The sequence below is a fragment of the Sciurus vulgaris genome, assembly GCF_902686455.1.
Source record: "Sciurus vulgaris genome assembly, chromosome: 12".
Taxonomy (NCBI): Eukaryota; Metazoa; Chordata; class Mammalia; order Rodentia; family Sciuridae; genus Sciurus; species Sciurus vulgaris.
Genome location: NC_136473.1, coordinates 105116784 through 105144273, shown reverse-complemented (window position 1 = coordinate 105144273; position 27490 = coordinate 105116784). Strand labels below are relative to the sequence as shown.

General features: G+C 34.8%; 1 protein-coding gene across 4 annotated transcripts in view; it reads right to left on the bottom strand.

Moving 5' to 3' along the window:
* Positions 1-4225: 4225 nt before the first annotated feature.
* Positions 4226-27490, bottom strand: part of COP1 (COP1 E3 ubiquitin ligase) — a 197487-nt gene continuing 174222 nt past the window's right edge. For 3 of the 4 annotated variants that reach the window (XM_079106964.1, XM_079106963.1, XM_079106966.1), the window contains 2 exons: positions 6728-6772; positions 4226-4560 (listed from right to left, as the gene is read on the bottom strand). In XM_079106964.1, the coding sequence (XP_078963090.1) occupies positions 4543-4560; positions 6728-6772 (63 nt within the window). In that variant the 3' untranslated portion in view covers positions 4226-4542. Of the gene's footprint in view, positions 4561-6727; positions 6871-27490 lie in introns of those variants that run through there. The other variant, XM_079106965.1, reaches the window with a different exon arrangement.

Sequence of the window (27490 nt, the reverse complement as noted above, 5' to 3'; positions counted from 1 at the left end):
CAGGAAGCAGAATTCAGAGACAAATATGAAGAGTTTTTATCATGTTTTGCAAAATCATATGATTTTTAGTGGCAAGATTTTTTAGGGAACAATAGCAAGCTCTGTGAGAAGCTCTGTGAGTTGACAGGACTGGAATGTCTCCTCCAAGCTGCCTTTCCTTTGCCTTTTTTAAGAGTGACAGCTGATAGAGCCACTATGATTCATACACTTCCCCAGCTTGAGCTCCCACTGCTGGGCCTTGCTGCACTTTGTTTTGTGTATACTGATCTATCTTCATACTTCAAAAATTACACTTTTATAAACTTCTGAGGTTTTGTAAAAATTATTTATGCAAAAATAGTAGAGTCCCCTTATATTTCAATTCCAATTTCCCCTACTACCATGTGAGTGTGATATATTTGTTAATGAACTGATACTGATACATCAGTATCAACACAATTCAAATTTCCTGCTTTAATGTAAAGTTCTTTTCTGTTTCAGAATCCCACACAGATAGCACAGAGCAGGAGCACCTAGTCACAACTCCTTAGGCTGTTCATGGCTGTGACAGTTCCTTAGGCCTTGTTTCTGATGACTTTGACAGTTTGGAGTTCTCATCAGGTATTTAGTAATATGTCCTTCAAAAGGGATTTGTCTGATGTTTTTCTCTTTATATTGGGGTTATGGGATTACTTTTACAATGTTGAAATTTTCATTACCTATTATCAACATGCTATCATTTTTGATGTTCACCTTGACCACATGGCTAAGGTAGTGTCTGTGGGTTCTCTGTGGTAGTTATTTCCTTTCCCTATTCATACTGTACTTTTGGGGAGGAAGTCACTATGCATGACACATACTTAAGGAGGGGGGGCTGTGCTCCATTTCCTTGAGGGCAGAGCATCTATATAAGGAATTTGGAATTTTGCATCGAAAAATTGTCTCTTCTTTCCCATTTATTTATTGAATCATTTGCTTACAGCATATATGACTTCATGGATATCATACTTTGGATTACAATCTAATATTACTCTGTTGCTCAACTGTCCCAGTTTAGGTCATAGGAGCTACTCATGGTTGTTGCTCCACTTAGTCTTGAACATATCTTTGCTTATAGCAAATATTCTTACAGCTTAATTCTTACATTTCAAAACTCAGCTGAGATGTCACTTCCTGCAGGGTGTTAAAAAAACAATCTTTGACAACTACATCTATTCTCAGTCCTTCCTTTTTAACCCCTCTAGAGTATATATTCCCAGTGTACACCTGAGGCTTATGTCCACCATGGTACTCAAACACTGCATACTTATCTGTCTCTCCCACTATACAATAAGCTTCCTGAGAATAGGGATCATATTTTTATTTTATATCTATTCCTAGTATGTAGCACACAGTCCCTCAAAGAGGAAGCTGAACAAATATTTCTGAAATATTCAGTGTGAGTCCAGAAGCCACATGAGTTGACAGTCAACTTCTACGGCAGGAACTGCAAGGTGCTACTTTTACAGATGTTAGTGTCAGCCACGTAATGTAAGTGGCTCAGGATAAGCAGAAGTTTGTTTGTATAATTACATTAAGGGCACAGAAGTTTGTTTGTATAGTTACATTAAGGGCGACAACAAGTTACCCTTATGTTTAGAACTAGAGCTGGATAGCTTCTAGCTTTGCTTCGTGAAGTGGTGCCCAAAGTGGCTCCTGAACATTTTGGCCATGAGGTTCCCAAGTGACTTATTGATGTTGGGAATTAATAAATAAATTTGCTGAGTTACATTCTTTGTTGTGGCAAGTTAGTATTTAAGACAATGACTTTAAAAGTTAACCATGAATCTTCCAAGATAAAGGAATGAAGATAGTGGCAAATTCTAGCTGACACAGGTTTTAGGTGGAACAATACTACTGCCTTTGGTCCAAGCCTCGTGGACTCCTGACTGATCATCTATCTAACTGTGCTCTTGCCCTCATCTATCCATTCACTGGCAATCAGGACACACCCTTCTCAATAGCCCTCCCCTTTACCTGCTTGCTTTGTAACAAAATATAAACTCTCAACCATGCCCTAGAATAGAAGCTCTAACCTATCAGCTCCTCTACCTCTTCAAACTCACTGCATACTTCTCTCCTTGCCTACTAATGATCCAGTCAGGGTCATCATCCTGAATGCATCAAAAAATTCAGTCCCCTACATTTTTTTTTGATGCTCAGCAGTTCAGTCTTTTTACAAGAACTTTATAGTACGCTTCAACCTTAAACACTTCCTGTGCACAAGAGTGTGCTTGGGAACAAGAGCAAACTCTGTGAGAAAGACCTACAAATACGTACTGAAATAAAGATTAAACTGAAGCCTATCAACAACCTATGCTATTCTTTTTTAAAATATTTTTTCTTAGATGTTGATAGACATTTATTTTATTCATTTATTTACATGTGTTGCTGAGAATCGAACCCAGTGCCTCACACGTTAGGCAAGCACTCCACCACTGAGCCACAACCCCAGCCCTATGCTATTTTTGGTGTTAAAATGAACATCATCTCTAATCATTATCATAGATGATGTTATTTTTACAAAGAATAGTAATATTAGTTTAATCTTGATATCCTGCAGAGATTTACTAAAATTTAAATATTATTTTCCACTAATCACAAGAAAAATTTACTTAGAAACAAAATTTAAGTGAAGCACTGTCTTAAAATAATTTATTAAAAAAAGTCCCCTTCTTGTGTATAATGAATAAAAATAAGGTCAAAGAATGGTTAAGAAAGTGAGTTCCTTTAGTAACTAAATGTACCTTACTGTATCCTTTCAAACGTATGGAAATTAATATGACTCCACAATGTAGACAGCTTAAAATATAAAAAATGAGGTCAAACAAAATAACATAATAATATGCTTCTATTTAAATGCATGCCAAGAGGCATTAACTCTGTGTGTCCTATCTAATGATTTTTTGGGACATATATCTCTCAGTGAGGTCCTTAAGTGAAGGATCTACATTTGAATATTCTTCACAAAAGCACATTTATTAATCTTGGAAAACAAATCTGGAGTATCAGGTTCTGGTTGGTGATAGGTCTATCTTTTCTCTAACAATTAAGTCCAAAAAGTTTTATCAGGTCTTAACTCCCAGAAGTAGGATGTAATTCTCTTGAAACTCTGGAAACTAAAAATTATTCACCTACATTTGAGGCAAACTTGCTTGGTGGTAAAACCTGACTTGAACAAATGCAAGACCGTTTTTAGCTTTTGTTAATTAATCCCACATAATGTGAATATTTATTTGCTTTGCTGCAGAAGTGTTGATGAGTTTGTGGAATATCACTCCAGACTCTGTTGGGGGTTATTTATATAGTATATGTATTCTATTTATTTTCTAATATTCAAAAGTTTCAAAGTTCCCAAACACTTGGCTTCAAGAGGATAAAATATGAACTTGTCATAGGTTTTATAATTTTAAGTTGAGGGATATTTTGATTATCTTTGTCAAGAACAGCTTTCATCAACCGATCTTTTCCAAGTATTTACTTTTATAAAATGTGGAGTATAATTTTGCTTTTATCTTTTGGTGAAAAGTGTTCAGACTTTTAAAGTAGCTCTTTATGTTACTTCTGCTTGACCTGCTTTTTACTAACTTCTTTCCTTTTGTAGTTCGAAGACAATTTATAAAATCAGATAATCTAAGAGATGATATGGTTTGGAAATTTGGGTAACAGGGCTTGAAATGCTTTTCCTCTAAGTCAGGATTTGGCAAAACAGGATTTCTAGGCAAAGCTGCCCCTCCTATTTCCCAGCCAGCCTGTTTGTTCACATACGTCTGTGGCTGCCCTCCCATCAGAGCAGAGTAGCTATGACGCAACCACACACGCCTTGAAAAGCCTAAAATATTTACTATCATGCCCTTTACAGAAAGACTGCTGACCCCTTAGCCAATCACCATCTAGCCCTGGATGGTACTAATGGCTATAATTTTTATAAAATAAATTGATTTGTTTGATATTTAGGGATTATGGTATGTATCTGTGACATTTAAAAGGCAAAGAACTAGCTACTGTAATCTTTTCTATTGTAAACACTAAGTTTACTGGAAGGAACTCATATATTTTGTTTTGTTTAAGCCGACATACGTAATTTCAAATGGTTGGGAAATATGGATCTTAAAATTTTCCACTAGAACGTTATTCTGTACTTCATGTGTGCAACCTCTTGAAAAGAGCATCTTACTACATTTGACAAAATTTTTCTCAGCTCAGCTGTGGCTCAATAAACTTTTATTATTTTTTGTTATTTATTTTTATTCAAAAGAATTTGTTTCCCTATCACAAAAATTAGATAACCACACCACCAACAGCAGCAAAGTCCATGGAGTTACATTGATGGCGGAGAGTCTGCTGGGCATTCCCAATGTCCCAAGGTCATAAAGGAAGAAAAAAAGGAAAAAAAAGTACTCAAAAGAATACAAATCCCATGATGATTCTGGGGAGAGACATCACATGACATTTGTTTCTTCTCTCATTGTCAGCTGCAGATGTATTAGGCAGGATCAAACATGCTTGACTTCAGTAAACCCTTCATACCAACTCTAGCACCTAATTGGGGAGAAAAAAAGGATGAGTTTTATATGATAGCTTTACAACATAAAAGAGTTTAGTGAATCTTTACTGTATTTAGAGTGGAAAACTAAATAAAAAAGGTTTATCACTTGGTAATGCCAACAAACTGGAAGGGACCGAACATAAACCCTTTCTCACTTTCAAATCAACCACCGCACGAACTCTTTCAATTAGCTCCACTTTAATTAGGGAGCCTTCAAAATAAAACACCTATAAATGAACTGGCTGATGCGTAGCATAGACATACATTTATGGAACATCTATCAGTATCCTTCCACATTTTTATGAAAATTTAAAACATTATTTAGGATTTAATCAATTTCTTCTATTGATAAGCATTAGGTTGATCAAACACTGACCAAACACAAGTGATCAAAGTATATAGTATGTAAAAGTTTGCATTTTTCTACTAGTTCTTTCATTTTCTGGTCAATTATTTGGTATCAAGGTATTTTGTTAGTTTTTGTGTTAAAGTAATACCTTCTCATAAAAATAAGTTGTGATATTGCTACAACTAAAAATAAGAAAAAGAAGGAGCAAAGAGCTAAGAAAAGACCATGAACATGAAGATAATTATGAGACACTGTCAAAAAGAATTAAGTCACAAGGAGACTGCAATACTCAGGGGTACAGATATAAAGGTGCAACCTTTGTTATTCTGCTAAGGCTTGACTTGTGCTCCTGCTGCAGCAATTTTCTCTTTATACTGGGCAAGCAGGCTATTTAACGTAAGAAGTCTAAGCTGCTGATAAAAAGCTCAGATTTATCAATGAGGCTCCATGAGTATCAATGTAGCTTTGAATTCCTGTAGAAACCTTAGTAATTTCGATTGATCTGAAGGCCAAACTTGTTGAAGAATAAGGTGTACTTTCATCAACTTGTGCCTTTCCATGAGACTAAGATAAAGAGATTGAAAGACTACACAGAGACACTTAAATCAGAGATCCCAAGACCTTCTACCTTGCTTGAGGCTTCCAGAATATAATAAATATCAATCATTTCAAAAGCCTAGTTTCCATTTAAGCTGTCCATGGTTTCTCTTTAGAAGAGACTTTAGAGAAACTACCTACCTAAAAAGGAGTCTGCTATGTGAATTAGTTTGACCAGTTAATAATGCAGTTCTGCTTTGAGTTTGCCCATTTCCTCACAATAGCACCTTGTTAGGGCTGGATTTTCTCCCTTGATGGCTGGGTCATTCTCTACTTAGGATGAGCTAAAGGAATTCATGGCAAAATTATTTCCCACTGGCAAGTAAAGTAGATACATTATATATATATATATATATATATATATATATAAAGTAGATACATTATATATATATATGTATATATAAAAAATGCTTCCTGATATTTCAGGAAAAATAGGTAGAAAAACCAGGTATTCTTGGAATATGTGCTAATCAAACCCATTTACTAAAAACCACTCAAATGGTGTTTTGTTTAGAAAGTTTGTTTTGCTTAGCTCAGGATTTATCTAATGTATTATATCCAAGGGCTAATTATCCAATGGTATAAGTGGATAACATTTTTATTTCCCTGAGTTCCTAACCACAAAGGAAAGTTCATGGAAAACTACGTCATGAGTTTATTATGACTGCGACCACCAAGGGATACTCAAATTTTCAGATTATAGTAATGCCATGATCACATGATTCACCAATTTTCAACTGAACACTAAAATTTTTTCCCACACTCTGAACTCCCATCTTGACAAATGAAGAAAAACCTATGTGTCAGGGAAGAAAAGGAAAAGAAACATGAGGAGGAGTAAAATGAGAGTAAGATACTTTAAATCCAGTGAACATATATGCACCTCCTGCTGTATTTGGACCTGTCTGGGGAATGTCCTGTGGGGTGGCTACGATGGAATAAGAAAAGCTAAATAGGGCTTGGCCTATGGTGAATGCTTGGATTTTTTTCATCTGATCCTCTAACAATCCCTCTAGCACTCATAAACCTCGACAAGTACTATCATCTCCATAGCTGCAAGCTCGCTCCTTCTCCTACAATCAAGCCATTTACAAGGAGACAGACCCATAATCTGAAATGACCTATAAGGTTCACTACAACTATATATTTCCATGATCCTTTTATAGTCTAAAAATGGACCTGAGTTTAAAATGGAGATATATAAAACAGCTTACCTTAATTGTACCCTGACTGTTAGCAGCAATCAGCACATTGGACTCCTGGAAAAGAACAAGAACTTTTAAAGTACAGTGAAGGATTTCCTGGAGGGTAGTCCAAGAGAATAATTTCCTCTTCATCCTTCTTTCTTCACTTCACTCTAGGACACCAAGAGAATCTAGAGTGGAGAGTCAACTTTAAATATGCTTTTAACTATTGAGTTTTAAACATAAATCCATATACTAAGAGATTAAGTTTTAATTTTAAAAAGTTAGGAGTAGGAAAGTTTTGAATATATAAAAAAAAAAAAAAGGGAAAAGGATAGCTAATGGAAAGAAGCCAAGAAAAATAAAAATTAAGAATACAAAACAAAAATAACTTGAGAAAAACAAAATGAGCAAATGCTTTTCCAAAACACTCTTTCTTCATTCATTTTTCTGCCATTCAACACCAGTAACTGATGTAAATGCTGCCAATATCTTTGGCACACTCTATACAAAGACACTTATAATTAAGAAAACAAGAAAATAAGAATGCTCATCTTGAGAAAGGAGGTTATCTTAATTTTTTTTAATCAGCATATGCATTAAGAGCCTTGATTAACTAAATGCAAATTTTTGTCCTGAAGTGTTTTTTTTTTATTTTATGCCTTAGGGGGAAAACATTTCCCTGGAAAGTAGGAAGGGCAGGAAAAGGAATGATCTAGAATGAGTTATCAAGAGAGAATCTCAGAAAACAGGAAGAGTTGGGGCATGCCTTCTTTTGGAAACGGGGCATCTAATAGGGATCTGGAATTTGGAAGAGTCTTTTGCTCTCCAGGACAGAGAGCTGGGGGGTAAATAGACTCAAGGCCACCAGAGAGGCCATGTAGCTGACAGGAAGACCACAGAACTGATGCTAGCTATGAGAAGAAAAGTGGTTCAACTTCAATGAAGCATGGGATCTGCCTGAACATCCTTCAGGCTTCATGACCAAGTGATGCAAAGAAGGAAGTTTTTGGTCTGAATGCTGGGAAAGTTACTCCAGTCTACTTGAGTTTTTAGGTTTATTTCCTTGATATGGTGTAAGTCATTTTTACAAACTTACATATTTCTGTTTTTCGATTTTCAGTAAAGCTACTTTTGAAAAATTGCTCATCTTGTTACTAGGGGCACAAAATGAAAGACAAGTTTTTGTATTATCCCAGAATTTTGGGTGAAATTAGAATTCTTCCAGAAATCACAGTTAGTTTATATGTCTTCTTTGGGGAATTACAGACTGTCACAGGGACTTACAGAATCAATGCTTCCATACTGGGAGGTTTCAGGTGAGCGGACCAGTAGATACTACACTTTGGGTGATCTCAACTTAGAAAGCAGTTGGAGGGGGTTTGGGGTCTCCTTAGGAAATATAACTCACTCTGGGCGCCAGAAGGTAGAATTTCTATGCCTGCCTCAGAAAACTGCAAACAAGAACTGCATGGGATTTCTTTGTAGCAAAAACTTAAAACACAGCTGTGCTCTGAACCTGCCACTACAGGACTCACAAATGATTATCCAGTAAATACCATTCAGAAATGAGGCGGAAAATAGCACTGATCAGTCTTGTTGCTATTTAAGAAAAGATTCCAGTTTCCAAGAAAGCTACTACCAGGAGTTGTTACCACTATATGCTACAGATATTGTGTTTTCTTCCCTCTGCTATGGGAACACAAAGTGTCATGACAATGAAAACGTGATAGCCACAAGCTTCATATCTTTCTCTCATTTATGTTCTAGTCACTTTCTAATACAAAGGAAGAAGGCAGCGAAACCTGATAAAGATGAGGACTCATTTGGTGGTAGCAGGGTATCCACTTCTGCCAAATACAGAAACTATAAATTATATAATTCAAACATGATTTCTGGTGGAAGGAAAACTTGGAAAACAGTGGTATACAGGTTGAGGATTCCTTATCTGAAAGAGTTGGGTCCAGAAGTATTTTGGATTTTGGAATATGTGCATATATAAAAGATATCTTGTGGATGGGACTGGAGTCTAAACATGAAAATCATTTATATTAGATATAAACCTTACAGACACAGCCTGAAGGTAATTTTACAGAGCACGTTAAGTGTACCTGAATTTTAAGTGCAATCTCTCACAAGATTAGGTGTGAAAGTTTCCACTTGTGGTATCATGTTGGAAACTTCAATGAAGCATGGGATCTGCTTCAAAAAGCTTCAGAGTTTAGATTTTTGGATTAGGGATGTTCAATGTGTATTGTCTTATAGTATGAAAGATTAGGTTCCATATAAAAAAAGTAATTTATTTAGATAACTACAGAGGAGAGGTTTGAAGTCTATATCACACTAAAGTCAAGAAAGAAGACTTCTGGTAACCACCAAGTATGAATAAACCCTTTCTTTTTGTAACCCCAGCACTACTATAGCATTGATAGATGATGTCATGTTAGATGCTATCAGAGGGTTAATTCTTAACACTTTTGCTGTGGAGAAAGAGAAATGACTTGTTAATCTACACATCACTCCTATATCCATCCTTTTTCTTGCTGTGCTGGGGACTAAACCTAGGGCTTTGTGCATGCCAGACAAGTGCTCACTCTTTCACTCAGCCATACTCCCAACCCAGATACCTCATTTATTAAAAAGTCAACATATGAATTGACTGCCTAGTTCAAATGGTCTTCTAGTGCTGACACAAATGACATGTTCTAAGAATTCTCATAAACATTCAAAACTATCTGAATTTACTAAAACAAAAGAAAAATAATGACTTTGTACATCTCAGTACTCTTCCTCCCCCAAGAGACCATGTAATTACAAAAAATGATTTAGGACTGAACTGTCAGATTCTCAGATCTTAGCTTAAGACAAATCAATTTTTGCATGCAACAAAAAAATAACACCAGCTATTTAATAGAGGTCTGACAAATATATGTACAAGGTTACTACACTTGGAAGTTCTGAATGAATCCTGTGCATTTGGATGAATGGTAATGTGGAGTCTGCTAGATAGAACTTAAAGTAAGTAAGTTTCTTTTTTGGAAACTGGCAGTTCTGCTGCCAAACTCTCCTCATAGCTAAACTAATAAAGTATCTATTACTTTCTCTTAATATGAAGCAATTAAGAAAAGACAATGGAAAAATGAGGTCTTTTATAAAAACAGAAACCACATACCCCAACATAAACCAACTTGCTTACAATGGCACTGACCATGTACTTATACTAACACATCTGCATCTACTAGAACAGTTTCCTCTTTAGTGGTGTCTTCTGGAAGAGCCATTACAGTCAATCTATCAAAATTCTGGTCAAGTTGAGAAATAATATTATCTGCTTAGTTTGCAATTGGAGAATTTATTCCTGGAGATAGACATAAATGATCTTAAGTGTAAGTTTTATTATCAGCATGAACATCTACAATATATTTTAAGACTACAATATTTAAATAAAAACTTCCATTTCTAGCTATTCCAAAGTAAATAAACTGGATTTGTTCCCTTACTATAACTAGAAACCTGAACAAAGTGTGTCTGGTAATACTGGACCATAGGCAGCTTAGGGCTCTAGTCCCCAGGAGAAGGGAAGCAAGCATGGTGTCTTAACCATCACCCTTGCTTTCTGCTGGAAGGCAATTTCTGGGCCACAAACTAAGGAAGGGGAATCCAAATAGAGCAGAGAGGAGTCTGAGCAAAAACAGTGGACTCAAAGACTTGAGGAGACAGAGACTTGGGGCTAGGTAGAATTTGTAAGGCAAAAGGACCACAGAGGAGAAAGTTACAAAATAGCACTCTGGCAATTTGCTTATGGGTCCCTTTGATTCTGTGTTCACATAATAAACTGTACATTTATGGGGTGAAACTACAAGGCTGAGAAAATAACAATAAACACAGAAAACACAAATACTGGGAATCTATAATACTATCGAATTCCAGAGTTCACAAAGGAACAGAAGATGTTCAAGCCTTGAGTGCCAGCTGGAGTGAGGCGACCTCATGCACTACCCCTGGGCACTAAGCAGAGTCTCCAGAGAGGTTGAACGTAGTAGGACTAAACTGAACATAAAGTAAATGCTTCTGTAAACCTGAAGAGAGTAAATACTGCTGTGGGCTACATACCATCCACTGCCTGTCTTCTGTATTTAATTTTACTGGAACACAGCTATTGTCACGTGTATGGCTGCCTTTGCACCACAGTGGTAATGTCAATGATCTGTAACACGCCACATGGCCTATAAAACCTGAAATATTTGCTTCATAGTGAGAGTCCTGATAGCAACTTTGGATTCACTTTAACAAAGCTTGAAAACAAGGGTCAAAGAACCAAGTTTATTTTTAAAACAACTTTTTATCAAGACAAACTTCAGCACTTCTAAGAATTTCACAAAATTTAGACATTTGACAGGCATATAAAAGGTAAAACAAACAAAAAAACAAAAACAAAAACATGAACTATAATCAGGAAAGAAAAATCAATAAGTAGAAACAGATCCAATAATGACAAAGAAAATATCGTGAAGACTTTCAAAGGCGGTATTTTAATTATGTTTCAAGTATTTAAAGGAAACAGTGAATTTAAAATGAGAAAAGTAATGGAAGGCATAGTTATAAGAACCAAACGGAAAATCTCTACTTGAAAAGTATAGTATTTGAAATGAGAAATTCATTGGATGGGTATAACCAGGGAGAAAGATGGAACAATGGAGACTAACACACCAATAAATTTGACAACACAGAAAAACAAAACAAAACAAACAAACCTGAAGCAGAGGAAAAACAGTCTGGGGGAAAAACCGGCAGATTAGCATTTTAGTGGTTTACAGGACAATATGCAATCTAATATATGTATGATCAAAAATCCCAAATAGAAAAGGAGGGGCAGAAAAAGTATATGAATACATGAAATAAAACTTGTTAAAATTTGCAAATTACAAACCCATGAATTTTAGAAGTTTAACAATTTTCATGCAAAAAAAAAATACCATACCAAGGCATATCACTTACATTGCTGAAAACAAATAACAAACATAAATTCTTGAAAATAGCCAGAGGAAAAAAAGACAATTACATGTAGAGGAACAAGAAACAATTTATCACCAGAGGAAATATAAGCCAGAAGATAGTGTCTTTAAAAGTATGAAAAGAGATAGATGTCAATGTAGACATATTATCTTAAAAATAAAGACAAAACATTTTCAGAGAAAATCTAAGATTTTTTTTTTTTTTACAAGCAGACCTATACTGTAAGAAATTACTAAATGAAGTTCTTCAAGCTGAAAGAATATAACATAACATGATAATTCAAATATAAAAAAAGCGATGCAAACTGCTGGAAAGGGTCAATATGTAGGTAAATATAAAATATATTTGCTTGTTTATAAATTTCCTTAACAGAAAATTGCCTAAAGTAATACTAATGCATTATGTAATTATAATATTTACAGAAGTAAAGTAAGTATGATGTCAAAAGCACAGGGATAAAAAGGGAAAACAGGAGCATATTGTTGTAAGGTTTTTCCACTATTCACCAAGTGTTATAATATAATCCAAAGAATAGGATGTGGAAACTTAAACATGAATGTTATAAACTTTAGAAAACCCAGATGTAATATAAAAGAAATAACAAAGTTAATAAGCTAGTGAAACAAATTATAAACATAATTTAAAAAAGAAAAGAAATGAGGGTCAATGGAATACAGAACAGATAGGACAAATAGAAAAACGACAACAAAAATGATTCCAACCACTCTGAAAATTAAATGTAAGTGGTTTAAATACTATAATTAAATGCAGAGATCATAAGACTGGATAAAAATAAGATTAATTCAATGCTGTCCATAAGAAACACATTTTAAATATACAAATAAAGATGTAAAGAAAAAAAATAAACCATGTGAACACGAATCACAAGAAAACTGAAATTGCTACACTGATATTAGAAAAAGTGGATTTCATGACAAATATGACCAGAGATAATGACATTTTGTAATTAAAGAACTATGTGCATGTATTCCTAAACATATACATATTTAAGAGAGAGCTTCAAATGCACAAAACAAAAATTGATAGAACTCAATAGAATGATATACTCAATACTCATGTTCGTCAATTTTAACATGCTTCTCAATAAGTCAAAAAGTAGACAGAAAAATCAAATATATGCCTTCATTTTTAAAACCAAATTGATCAAATTAATATTTACAGAAATATTTTACTAACATGACAAAATATACATCTTCTTTAAGTACATATGAAGAAGTCACCGATACAGACCACATACACAAAACACATTTCAGTAAATTTAAAGGAGTGAAATCATACAAGCACATTTTCTGACAACACTTCACTATAGCAGAAAACAATAACAAAAAGACATCTGGAAAAAAAATCCTCCTATATTTGAAAATTTGAAAAACATACTTTCAAATAACTCAATGGCCAAATAAGACCTTACAGGGAAATGAGAAACTATTTTGAACTAAAAAGACAACAAAAACATTAAAATTTGTGTAATGCAGCTAAAACAATACTTAGAAAACATCTGGCACCTTAGGGAGCTAGGAAATCACACACAACATACATACAAAAATGGCAGCAGTAAAAAGGAGATTGTCAAATTTTTAAATTGAGGAGAAAGATATTTTCAGTCTATGAATCAAAGTCAGAGAAAGACATGAAAAAAAAGACCAATTTCCTTTATAAACAGATGTAAAATATCTTAATCAAATAACAGTAAAGAGAATTCAGTCAAATGTAAAAACATATATATAATATTATAAATAAGTTGGATTTATCAAGATAGTCAAATTGGTTAATACAGATATGTTCCACTTCTACATAATGTATTATTTTAAAAATATATACATATATATGTGTGTGTATGTGTGCAAATGTGTATATATTATTTATTTGGTGGTACTTCGGAATTGAACCCAGGGACATTTTACCACTGAGCTACATCCCCAGCCCTTTTTAGTTTTTATTTTGAGACAGGGTTTTGCTAAATTGCTCAGGGTGGCCTGGAACTTGCAATTCTCCTGATTCAGCCATCAGAGTCACTAGGATTAAGACATGTGCCACTGCAAATGGCTGGTTTTTATTATTAAAAAAATTAATGAAGGGGCAGGAGTATAGCTAAGTGGTACACAGCATGCCTACTACTTGTCCTTGGGGTCAATGGCCAGCACACACGCACGTGTGCATACATACACAAACATACATACACACACAAGAATAATTAATATAATTCACTAAGAGAAAAGTCAAATAATCACAATTAAAATATAACAAAAATGCACTTGACAGAATTCATCATCCATTCATAATAAAAAACTTTAACCTTCTCAAGATGATAAGGGATCACCTATGAAAATTTCTTTATATATACTGGTGAACTGTGGAAACCTTTCTCCTTCAGATTTGGAGGAAGATGAGAATGCTTATTCTCACACTTCCATATAATCATATTAGAGACACTAACCAGTATGATAGTTAAGAAAAACAAAGAAAGAACATAGAAATCAGAAGGAAGAAGTAATATTGTCTTTATTTACAAACGACATGATGACCTATATAGAAAATCCTAATGACTCTTAAAAATCAATAGATTTAAGTAGGGCTGTCATAGCTCAATGTCAATTACACCAAAATAAATTTATTTCTATAAGCCAGCAATGAATAAATAGCAAATTTAATTTTTAAAAATATCACTTATGGTAGTATAAGAAACATGAACCACTTATGGGAAAACCTAAAATAAATATTAAGACCTAGACACTAGAAATTATAAAACAACACTGAGAGATATTAAAGAACACTTAGCAAAACTGGCAGATATATCATATTCATGGAACTGAGACTCAATTTTGTTAAGATATCAATTCCTCCTAAATTATCTGTAAATTCAATGCAATTCCAATTAAAATCCCACAAATTTTTAAAGCAAAACTATAGCACCCAGATAATCCATGATCAACTGAATGTCAAAATAATTTGGCAAGTAAATTGTAATTTTACTAATGGTGCTAAAACAAGTACATGTGTGAGGAGAAAGTGCATGTTTGCTGGAACAGCTTTATATATGGGGGGGGAAAACCCTAAATATTTATGACGTATCATTCCAAAAATTAACTCTAAATACTATTTAGAAATTAATTAGAAAATTAATTATAAATGAATCAAACCTATAAATGTAAAAGCTAAAATGATGAAGTATCTAGAAAAAATACATAGGATAAAATCTTTGGGGTAGCTACTATTTCTTGGGATGCAAAGTATGTGGCATAAAAATTTTGGTAAACTAGACTTCATCAAAATTTAAGAAATCCCACTTATACTGATTAGGATAACTAAAGGCTGACAATATCAAGTGCAGGCAAGGATAAAGAACAACTGGAATAACCAATCACAGAATCCTGACAGGAGTGCAAAATAATCCAACAATTCTGAATAAAGTTTTGATAATTTCTTATAAAGTTAGGTCACATCTACCCTACGATCTAGCAATTCTACTCCTAGCTATTCATACAAAAGAAACTATAAGATGTATTATATAAATACTTGTTTCTGATGTCTGTAGCAGCAGCTCCCTTCAAAACAATCCAAAATTGGAAACATGCTTAATATCCAAATTGGTGGATACATGTATAACTCGTGGAATAGTTACAAGACGGAATATTACTTAGTTAAAAATGGAAAGCAAAAATAAAACAGGCAATACTGTGAACAAATTTCAAACATGTCATGTGAACACAAGAAGTCAGACATGCCAAAAAAAAAAAAAAGAAAAGAAAAGTGTTATTCCTATTACATAAAACTCTAGAAGAGACCAAACTAACACATGGGGAGAGAGAGCAGATTATCAATATCCTAGAGTGCAGAAGGAACTGGAATTGATTACAGGTGTTATAAAGGAATTTCTGGGTGACAAAAAATGTTTTATATTTCAACTCAGGTAGTAGTTACAGTGGTATATATGCCATTTATCAAAATCATCAAATACTCCTAAAATATATATAGTTTATATTTATGTAAATTATACCTCAATAACATCAATTTAAAAAGCATAAAACAAACACATGCATTTCATGTTTACTTTAAATCCAGTATTGGATTTTACCAAACAAAAGTCATTATTCATGATTTAAATGTTTTCTGATTTCTTAACATAATACATAAAACTTTTTTCCTCACAATTTTTATTGGTGCATTATAGTTGTACATATTAATGGGATTTGTTATTACATATTCATACAAACATACAATATAATAATATAATTTGGCCAGTATCACTCTCCAGCATTTACCCTCTCCTTCCCTACCTCTCACTCTTTAGTCCCCTTCCTCTGCTGATCTCCCTTTGATTTTTAGGAGATCCACCCCCACCTTTCTTTTCTTTTTTCCTCTCTAGCTCCCACATACAAAAGAAAACATACAACTCTTGACCTGAGTTTGACTTATTTCTCTCTAGTTCCATCTATTTTCCTGCAAATGCCATAATTCCATTTTTCATCATGTTTGAATAAAACTCCATTGTGTATATACACCACATTTTCTTTATCAATCTATCTGTTGATAGACACTGAGGCTGGTTCCATAGTTTGGCTATGGTGAACTGTACTGCTATAAACATGTATACGCACATACAACTGTAGTAAGTTGACTTTAATTCTTCAGGATAAATATCAAGGAGTGGTACAGCTGGGTCATACAGTGGTACCATGCCTAGTCTTTTGAGAAGCCTGAGTTCCATAGTGGTTGCACTAATTTACAGTTTTTCGTCATAAGGGAACACTTTCAAGAACATCTCTTAAACACAAATTATTCTCTTCCTTTTCCACTTAGGTATCCCTGCTTAGGATGATATAGATCCTTTCTTATTCTAAACTATAAAGATGATTATGAGTAGAATGGGTCAGTCACAATCTTTGAGAGACTGGATCCTTGTTTTAATAAATCATCATACCTCAAGTTTTTTGACTGAAGTTCACACAAATACCTGCTCTTACAATACATCTAACAAATGGAAAAAAGGACTTACACTGCGAATCAAAAGGACTTCTAAATTTGGTGCCTTATGATATCTTCAATTTTAAAACTTTTAAAGCTTTATAATTCAGATCTTTCTGAATGAACAATGCAAATAGTTCACACTGAAGATTTTTTATATCATTCTAAGACAAGGTGAACCAGATCATTTATGGTAAACTGATATTGCTCTAGGCATAATTAAGAATATAAACATAAACCACAAGCCCAATAAATTTTACCATTAGAATTTGTCTCTACTAAATAAAAATAAAAATCAGCATTCTTGCTGGGCACATTGGTGCATGCCTGTAATCTCAGAGGCTTGGGATGGAGGCTGAGGCAGGAGGATCAAAGCCAGTTTCAGCAATTTAGCACCTCCCTAAGCAACTTAGTGAGATCCTTTCTCAAAATAAAAATTAAAAAATGGCTGGGAATATGGCTCAGGAGTTAAGCACCTCTCAGTTCAATCCCTGGTATCCCTCTAACCCCACCCCTGCAAAAGCCCTCAACATTCTTTAAAAATAATTTGGCATGAACAGTTCTCTCTAGGAAAATGGATGTATACATATATTGGCCTAGTGAATTGTTTCTTTATAGGGCGTCCAAGAGTTTAATCTTTTGAAAAGCTAACTCCTTAAATATGTAAAGATTTCAAAACAACTGAAACGCACAACTGTTATTTCAGAACCAAGTGTGTGTGTAGATAGACACACATATTCAAGAAAGGAAAAGGAAGACCTACCTCAATGGAGAATCTACCTCCATCAGAATGACCAGATTCTGTCATATTTCCTTCCTATCCTTCACATTTTTTTCTCCTTTAAGACATGCTTTAATTTGGGTCGAGGGGACTTGCATTCACAATTACAGTATGCATAGCACAGTTATTCTCAGAGATGGGTGTTAAAAAAATTTTAATAGACACAGATACAAACCTATCATAAAAACTGGTATAGCTATAGTACTACAGACTGATTTTAGTGTAATTACGCCTCCCCATAAAGTAGCTATGGTTTCATTTGCTCTCTTAACTATAATAGTAAGGACACAGTAAACAACCATCTCTATATTATCATAAGATTTGAAGTTTATTTTGTGAGGATCAAAACCTGAAGTTCCCACAAACCATAAAGCAGAGCAGGCTGTGCAATTAATGGCGTTGGTACAGTACTCAAACACTTTACTTTCAAATAAACTCACCTCTGATTAACATCATTAACTTTGATTTGTTATATGAGGATCATGTGGTTCCTATATTCACGTATCTGGTTTGAGTAGATTATACATAGTAGATTTCAGAGGGGTCTGTGGAGAAGATGGCTAAGAGGGGCATATAACAGTTGGCCAGAAAGGATGAAGAAATACACAGCCAGTTCCATGTGAGAACAAACTGAAGGGCATGGTAGCAAGGAAACTCAAAAAGATAAAGGCACTGCAAAGGATTTAAGAAATAAGAAACCAAGGGAAAATATTAAATTTCTTGATCTTTGTTGAGACAGTCTAGAAAGTAACAACAGTGGTGAAGATACCACTCAAATATATTTGTTAAACATAAATTAAGATCATTTTTGTCACAAAGCATATTTTTCCTTTGAATTACACTTTTATAAGTTACTGATATTCAAAGGCCATTTTAGTGAGGGGTCTTGGATGTAGATTTTAATTTATTATTCAAAAGCATAGACAAAATAAATGGAGTGAGTAGAAAACCTGATCAGGTTCATTGAAACGAAGAACACAGTAAACTAGGAAAATAAAGAGCCTAGAAAAATAAAGCTACTCTTACTACAATTGATGCAAAAACTACTCAGGATAAGAAATACGGGGATTTCAGAACCACAAATAAGGATTTTCACACAATTAAGTCTAGATCAAACTAGCAGGGGTTTGTGCAGCACACCTCAGTGCATTAGAAAGGCCACTGGGTTCCTACCCTTAGACCTTCATGCCTCCCCTCACCAACTTAGCAGAAAACGTAGTCTGAAAAACCAAGATTTCAAATTCAGTACTAAGAAGTAAACAGTTGAAGAATTTAAAGAAGGAAGTTTCTTTGGGGCTCACAGTTTCAGGTCTCAGTACATGGAAGGCTGACTACTGCTCTGGGCCCCAGGTGAGACAGGACCTCATGGGGAGAAGGGTCCAATGGAGGACTGCTCAGCTCATGGTGGGGTCAGGAAGCAGATAGTGAAAGGGACTGGAGAGATGGGGAGGGGGAGAGAGGAAGATGCCACAGAGGAAGATGTACCCTTGGTCCCAGTGACACACCTCCTCTAGTCATGTTCTAGATGCCTACAGTCACCACTCAATCAGTCCATTCAAACTAAGAGGGACTGATTAGGTTACGGCTCTCATAATCTAATCATTTTGCCTCTGAATATTCCCACATTAACAAGAGCTTTTGGGAGACCTCACATCCAAACTGTAACACTTACCCAGCTTTTCTTAGAAATGATCATTTCTGTGAACTTTGGTTAGACTTAAAAGATTACATAAACTGTATTCTAGAAAAAATTACTTTCTTGATAAGAAAACAATTTTTAATGAAAAAATTTCAGGAAAGCTACCTCTAATCAGCTCTTTCACATCTAAAATTATGAGTATTAGATGATTACAGAAAACCTTCACTGATAATCTTGGATTAGTTAAGTCAATCTGGCCCCTAAGAAAAATAATATTTCTATATTCATTATACTTCCAGTCTGTAGGTTCCTTAAATAAGCAAATAGTAATACCTACTTTCATCCAGGTTTTTTTTTTATTTTAGTTGTCAATGGATCTTTTTATTTTATTTATTTATATATGGTGCTGAGTATCGAACCCAAGGCCTCCCCCATGCCAGGCAAGCACTCTATACAACTCCAGCCCCCACTATTTTCTTTCTTTTTTTTTGGGGGGGGGGGCTGGGGACTGAACCCACTGCCTTGTGCTTGCAAGGCAAGCACTCTACCAACTGAGCTATCTCCCAAGCCCCAGCCCCCCTATTTTCAAATAACATGAAATATCTCAAAAACACTTAAAATGGATGATACAGAAGTAACTTTACTTGGTTGCCCATTTCTTCAGTAATCCCGTTTATTTACCTGGCAGAGATACTAAACAAAATAGCCAGGAAAACAGTATACAGAGTGACAGTTTTAAAGTTGTATGGAGGGGAACGATCAGACTTAGCCAGCTGTCTTAAGTCAGACAGAGACCTCCATGTTTATGTAGGACTGCTGCAAAATGTAGACAAAGGGGAGTTTTTCATTTGTCCACATGGCTGGTTCTTGCAGCTTCCATTTTCAGTGTATTTTACTATTAAGATGACTTGAATTTTGTTATTTGGCTGTTCATATTCCAATTTCTTAACTGCGCAGAATTTTCATTTAAACACACGTTAATGCATTCAAACAAGTTAAAAAAAATCAAGATTCAGAGAATAAAAAAGAACTGTTAAAAAGGCACATTTAGCATACAAAGTCAAAATGATTTAGAGAGAAAAGGTTATATAGAACACATACAAGGACTGACACGCACAAAAATGTGCATGAGCCACATCCTCCTGCATTCCTATGCTTTCCAAAGTCTTCTCACCAAGCAGCCCTAATAGATGTAATTATCGTTGCCACAGAGCACTCAAATATTACCTCCAGACCTTTGACTTGCATCACATGTTAAAATCTTTGGTCCTGGATATCCTGAATAAGACTTGAGAACAATTTGCTTAGAACGACATATAAAATAGGGAAAAATGACTGTGCTGCTGATGAATATTAAGAAGAGCCTCTGAGCATAGAACTGTGCATTTCTAAGGGTGCTTTTGCAAGTTTCCTCTAGATTACTCCGGTAGAGTTAGCTGTTTATAGAGTTTTGTACTAGGGATCCCCAGTAACATTAGAAAAAGCAATGAATTTAAGACATAAATATTTGGATCGGCGGTTTGGTTCTGCTGCAGAACTACTTACTCCTTTTAAAGACTCAAATTCTTTAGTTATAAAAGAAATCATCTTAGGTACTTGATAGAATCTTTGTGAGTATTCAAGAAGACACAGAAGAGCTCTGATGAGGTTCAGGATGCGCTACTCCAAAATATAGCACCTTGCTATTTAAGGAAAGAGGAGAAATGGGAAGTTCTCATTGATCTCCTGCCCTTCTCACATGAAGTAGACCATAAAAGCATCCTCAGACCTTCCTCTGTAGCAGGTCAGAAAGCCCTTCTTCCAAAGGTGCCTACCCTTTACCCAGAGGAAAGAAATGTCCACATTTCTGAGGATATAGGGCTTCAGAGAAGAATAAAAGGTCTTGCTACATTGCTCCTAGTTTATTACCATTAGGTCACATCCTTTTGTTTTTGAAGTATATTGCTCCAGGACCATCTACCTCTTCACTGGACCGAAGAATATAATATACAAATTTACCTATTTCTTTAAAGTCTTCATTTCTGAAGGTCCTGTATTACAAAAATCTATTAAATATATCTGCATATTTTTGTCACATTAACCTGAATTATCATATGGGTTTCAGCCATGAATCCAGTAATGGGTAAGAAAAAAAATTTACTCTTCTCTACAGCACCTTCCTAAAAAGCAACACCAAACAAACAAATGGGAGCTATTCTTACTAAATACACAATAACCTAAATTTGTTTATAACTAAAGGGCAGTTATCTCAAGCAACAGTTATTAGTATCAATCTAGTGTATCATTCTATTCAGCATATTTATGATATGATAGTATGTGCTGGAAAGAGAAATAATGTTGGACAAGTTGCATTATATCTAATTACTGACAATCTTGAATGTAAGTAACAATTTGGACATGGTGCCTAAATGCAAACATGTGAGGTAAGTTGGAATGGAGAGGATACGAGGTGAAAGAAACAGCATTTAAAACCACATTTGTGATAACTACACTTATTTAAAGGCTAATTTCCTAATTAATTACCATTTGAAATTTGAGATGACTTTGAATAATTTTTTTTTCTATTGTACTTTTTACTACAATTGGTTTTGAGTTTTCTAAAGGACCATATTTAATGGGGAGGATACAATTTTAAAATTAGGTAAAGGTCTCCAAAGTGAAAAAGATGAAATAATTGCCAAGTTCATGTAGTAACATTTGCCAAATTTTCCTCTAATTTTTAATGGCAGCCAAAGTGCACAAGCTAGAGTTACATGCAAATGTTAAATTTACAAGAACATAAATGACTTGCAGTCAATGAAGGTATCAAGCAGTGTTTTCTCTCTATAAAGATGAAGGACGTTTGGTAGGAGTGCATAAAGATAGTCTGAAGGGGACATAAAATGGTTGGAAGTAATCTAAGAGAAGGAACACTCATGAGAAGATGAGAAATGGCAAAGAAAATGGACAAATAAGGAAATATTTTAAAGAAAGCATTATTGCCATCTGTTGAATAATAGGAAAATAAAGAGATGCAATAATTCTGGAGCTCATGGCTTAAATGACTTACAAAGACAAAGGCAGAAGGAAACATAGATGCTAATTCAACAAAAGTGAAAAGAAAAAAAGAAAAAAAAATCAAAGGAATAAAATTTTGCAATACATTTCTTTTTACCATACAGAATAGAATCCCAAAGAGCCTACTGCCTGATTTAAATTACCTCACTTGCTGTATTTTGAGCTTAGAGCAAGTGCTTCTTTTTTGTCATTTGGGTTTTTGAAAATTTAATTAATCAGACAAAATTCAATGTGTGAAATGAACAGTATTTATTAAGCATTTTTTTTTTTTTTGGGTGCTGGAGATCGAACCCAGGGCCTTGTGCTTACAAGGCAAGCACTCTACCGACTGAGCTATCTCCCCAGCCCTCTTATTAAGCAAATATTGAGAAAGTTAAAAAATAGCTGTTTTACAGCATGTTATTACCTATTGCTCTACTTTGGATCCTGACCTTCCCCCCAAGGCTCATGTGTTAAATAAAGACTTGGTCCCCAGGGTGGCACTGCTGGAAGAGACTGGAACCTTTGGGAGGAGGGGCCTACTAGGAGGTCCTTAGGTAACTGCTGGTCTCTTGAAGAGGACAGTGGGACTCCAGCCCCTTTCTCTTTCTCTTTTATCTTCTTGACCATTAGGTGAGCAGTTTGCTCCATCACCTGCTTTCCACAATTGCCATGTGACACATCCACAAGAGGCCCCCAAAGCAATTAGCCCAACTACAGAGTGGAACCTACAAACCTGTGAGCCAAAATAAAGTTTTCCTCTTTTACAGTTGACTATATTAGGTATATTTTTAGAGTAATAGAAGGTGAGCTAATACAGGGAACTTGCACACTGGTACATAGACTGGGGTTTGAGGAGACTGGCACAACAAAAGAGGGCATGGAGGCTCTCTCCATGCTATAGTTTAGATCTGAAATGTCTCCCAAAGGCTCATGTGTTGAAAGCCTGACTTCCCAATGCAGCAGTGTTCAGAGGTGGGGCTTTTAGGAAATGATTGGATCACGAGGACATTAACTTCATCAATGGATTAACCCACTGACAATTTCACAAATAAATGGGCTATTAGGAGGAGGGGCTCAGTTGGAGAAAGTAGGCAATTCCCTTTGATGCTTTGTTCCCTGAACCCTTCTCTCTCTCTCTCTCTCTCTCTCTCTCTCTCTCTGCTTCCCAGTTGTCACAAGGTGAGCAGCTTTGCTCTACTACACCCTTCTGTCACGATGTTCTGCCTTACCAGAACATCAACCATGGACTGAAACCTCTGAAATCAAGAGCCAAAATAAATCTTTCCTCCTATAAGTTGATTTTCTCATGTATTTTGTCACAGTGACAGAAAGCAGACTAACACATCATCTCTTCCATTTGGCTATTCCTTTGTAGGATTCTTTATAATACACTGGAAAATGTTTGGTTGAACTTGGCTGATGTAGTGCCTTTTAGGAAACAGATCTTTGACTCAGCTTTAAGATCCTGATTTACTAAAAACAGCACCAGAATTTCCAGTCTTTGTTTTTGCCCCTGAGTAGACCAATAAGAATCCCAGTCAATTATCAAATATCTCTCTTGGATTTGGTGTCACATCTTTAATGTAATAAACAGATCATGGAGAGTCCCCTGATGTGGTTCTCTGAAGGGTCTGAGACATTATCTACTTAATCCTGTGAAAGAAAGACTAGGTCTGTGGAGGTCATTGTTGGAAACACTTTGGCATTTTCTCTTCCCAGGAATACTATTGGACTTGTACATTGTCACAGATGGGCTCAGGACTAGATGTGACATGGATAGGACCTCAGCTTCTCCCATATAATTCAAGGCTATTTAATAAAGCAAAAGAAGGGAATTATTAGTTCCATAATAACAATGAAAAGGAAGGTCCTTTTTAAAAATTTCCCTTTTTTTAAACCCAGGTGCACTTTACCACTGAGCCACATCCCCAATTCTTTTTATTTATTTTTTATTTTGACACAAAGTCTCTGCTAAGCTGCTGAGGTTGGTCTCACAACTTATGATTCTCCTGTCTCAGCCTCCTGAGTCGGACGGCTTTGAGGCATGCTGCATCTAGCTTCCACGGTTTTAACTTCAGAAACTCTGATTTAGTAAGTTTAGGGCTTAGAAATTTGAATTTTTAATATATATACCAGGTAATTATTACTTCAGGTAATCCTGAAGTAGATCATCAGCAGACTATTTTTGAAAAACACTAGTATAGGTGTTGGAAACTGTCTACAAATGCTGCATGAAGAGGAAAGAAATCTGCATATTTCTGCTTTTGGTAAGGGGTAGATGAAAGGGAAGTGGAGAAGATTCAGTCACTTAATTTTTTTTTTTTTTAAACCGAGTACCCATTTACCAAAGGCATTTACAAGGCCCAGAGAATAGCAATATAAAAATGGCAGGTTTTTAACCTCAGGAAGCTTTTGAGTTTAGTAGAGAAAGAGTGCTCATTTTTAATAAAAAACAAAACAAAACTACTTTTACAAGTCTATGTACATTTTTTTAAAATACTATAATCAGTATTGGAATTTGAATTACACAGTGTTAATGGCAATTCAATGCAAAAATTAACTTCACAAATGAAAATCTATGAGAATTTAAAATAAGAATGGGAAACTGAGGACTGGGTTGTATCTATACAAATAGAGTTTACATATAAATACTAGCAATAATCCTATTCTCTTTTCTTTTGTCATCTTACTCTCATATCTAAACTAGCTCATGATAATAAAAATGTATGAAATCAGTATAACTTTGTATAATACAGTTTTGAACTCTCTACCTTCATTTTCAAGTGACATTATATCCCCACCCCCACAGGATTCAAGTTTAGGGGTAAAAGATGAATTAACAAAATAACAATGAATCCAGAAAACATTGAGGCCATGTGGAGCTACAAACTGCCTTTACCCATTATGAGGACATAGTGTTTATCACGTGATGGAGAAAAGAGATTAGCATTGTTCTTATGGGACAACTTGGCAAGAGGTAGAGCTACTGAAAAATGTTAACAGGCTACTTTTTGAAGCAGGATTTCCCTGTCAACATAAGTGTTCAAACTTTTAAAATATGCCCCAATTAGAAATGTTATATAAATGATTTCTCTACTTTCCTTCCCTTCCATTTTATAAAAAAAAAAAAAAAAAATTGGGGGTTTTATTTTTTATGTTAAGACAGGGTCTCATTAAGTTGCCCAGCTGGCCTTGAACTAGTGATCCTCTACCTCAGGAAATTTATTTTCTAGATGTCAAAATACAAACAGATATCAAGAGCTAAAATAGTTTTGGATCCACTGATCCAGGTTTTTCCCCACTTATAGAATTTTACATCACAAATATACCTGCATTGTAAAACTATTTTTTTAAAAGGTAGACTGAAGATAGGGAGGACAAACATCTGAACACCAAACTGCTTGTTCAAGTGTTAGGATTACAAGTTAATTTTCTCTCTTTTTTATATTCTGAAAGTTCCCTGTTATGTGAGAAAATGTAACTGAGGCATAAATGATAGAGGCATAAAGAAGAGTCTTTTGAGTTAATATCATTACATGACTCAAATACTGAAGGCTGAGGACCAAGCTTGTGGTTATTTAGATTTGTTTTTTTTTTTTTTTTTCTGATATATAACTTGTATAACTTAGTAAGCATAGTGAGAAGCTGCATAATTCAAATGCAAATGCTGACACAACTAACCAAAATCTGTTGCATATTTTAAAAAAGGAATCGACACTTATCATCTAGAAACATAGCACTAAAAGAAGTGAGGCATGTAGCTTCCTAAGGAGTCACTCACACATATTCAGACTTAATAGTTTCACTTTGCAACTCAGGGTGATGTCACATCCATACAGAAAAGTGTCTTGAGAACAACAGGGGTTAATGTGAGACTGTACAAATAAAATACCAAAAATATCTTTAACCCAAATAGAATATACGTTTAAATAAGCAGGAAACATTTTTAAAGTTGCCATCAACTTTTTAGGCCAAAAAATTTAGTTTTACTTGTTTAATACTACTTTAAATGTTGATGAAATACATTTTTATTCAATTAGAAAAAAATGTTTTCCCATTATGTACACTTCAGCATGTTTAACAGATTCAAGCAGTATTCATCAAAAACCTTGAAGTACAAATAAATGATATTTGATATCCACTCTCTTTCCTTCTATTACTACTATAGAAATTTGGTAAGAACTATCGAAATATAAACAGGTAGAAATCAAACTCAAATCCCTTCTCTTCTCAAAGTATTTTGGATGCTTTTAAGCATGGTGGGTAATAATGAAAATTATTTACAGGCTAATGGCATAATTTAGGATGCATTCCCAAATCGGTATTTCTTTTTTTTCCTTAAAAAGGCAGAACAACAACAACAAAAAGCAAACGACTTAAAGATTTGTTGTCAGTTGTATGCTTCAAAATTAGCATATGTAGAAGAAACACTTTTTTAAAAAAAATTATGAGAAAAATATATAAGAATCATTCTAATAAGTCGAGTTCCATTACACTAAGTACAAAAATGACAATGAAATATTTAAAATGTAAACTAGCAAACTCTATAAATCATATTTTGTTGATTTCATTACAACATTCACTATGAAATAGCTAATGCAACAAATGTTTTCCCCAGAGGCTATCCACACAATAGTGGACATGAAAGATATGGAATATTTAAACTTTGTGTAAATTTACTTAGAGAAAGAAGTAACTAACAGGGTTGCCTCAGTTTTCCAACACTTGCTTTTCTCCTCCCTTTTTTCCTTCCCTGCCCTCCTCTAGTCTGGACACTGGGAAAGAAGAGTGGGGAACTTAGGAGAAGATGGGAGCCACAGTCTTCCTGGAAGTCAGGGTCCATGCTCAGAATCTTCTTTCCTTCCACTCCCAAGACAGATAAGAGTTCATTCAGATTGGCCCTCTTCCAGTCAGGAAAATTTTCTAAAGTGTTACAAACCATCCAGCTAGAGGAAAGAAGAAAGGAGAGGAAAGATAAAAGGAAGAAGAGAAACAGTTGAAGAAAGAAAGAAGCTCCCCTCTTGTGTATTCCAGTGTTCACTGAGGAATTATGGATAAGAAATAGTTTTTAGGTGTAAGAAGTCAATATATTTTAAAGATAGCAATTATTTTTTAATTGAAGAAAATAAAAAGATCATATCTTATTTTTTTGGTTTTGTGTCTTGCTAAAGTGGATGAGGGTGTAGCAAAATCTAACAGACTTGGGTATACATAATATGATTGCTCCCTCTTGCAGATGCCTGAGAACCATTTAGGTCTCCTGATTCTTCCAGTGGGAGCAAGATTCATTTGTTCTCAAACTTGCCTGTTCATATAATATCCCAAGGACACT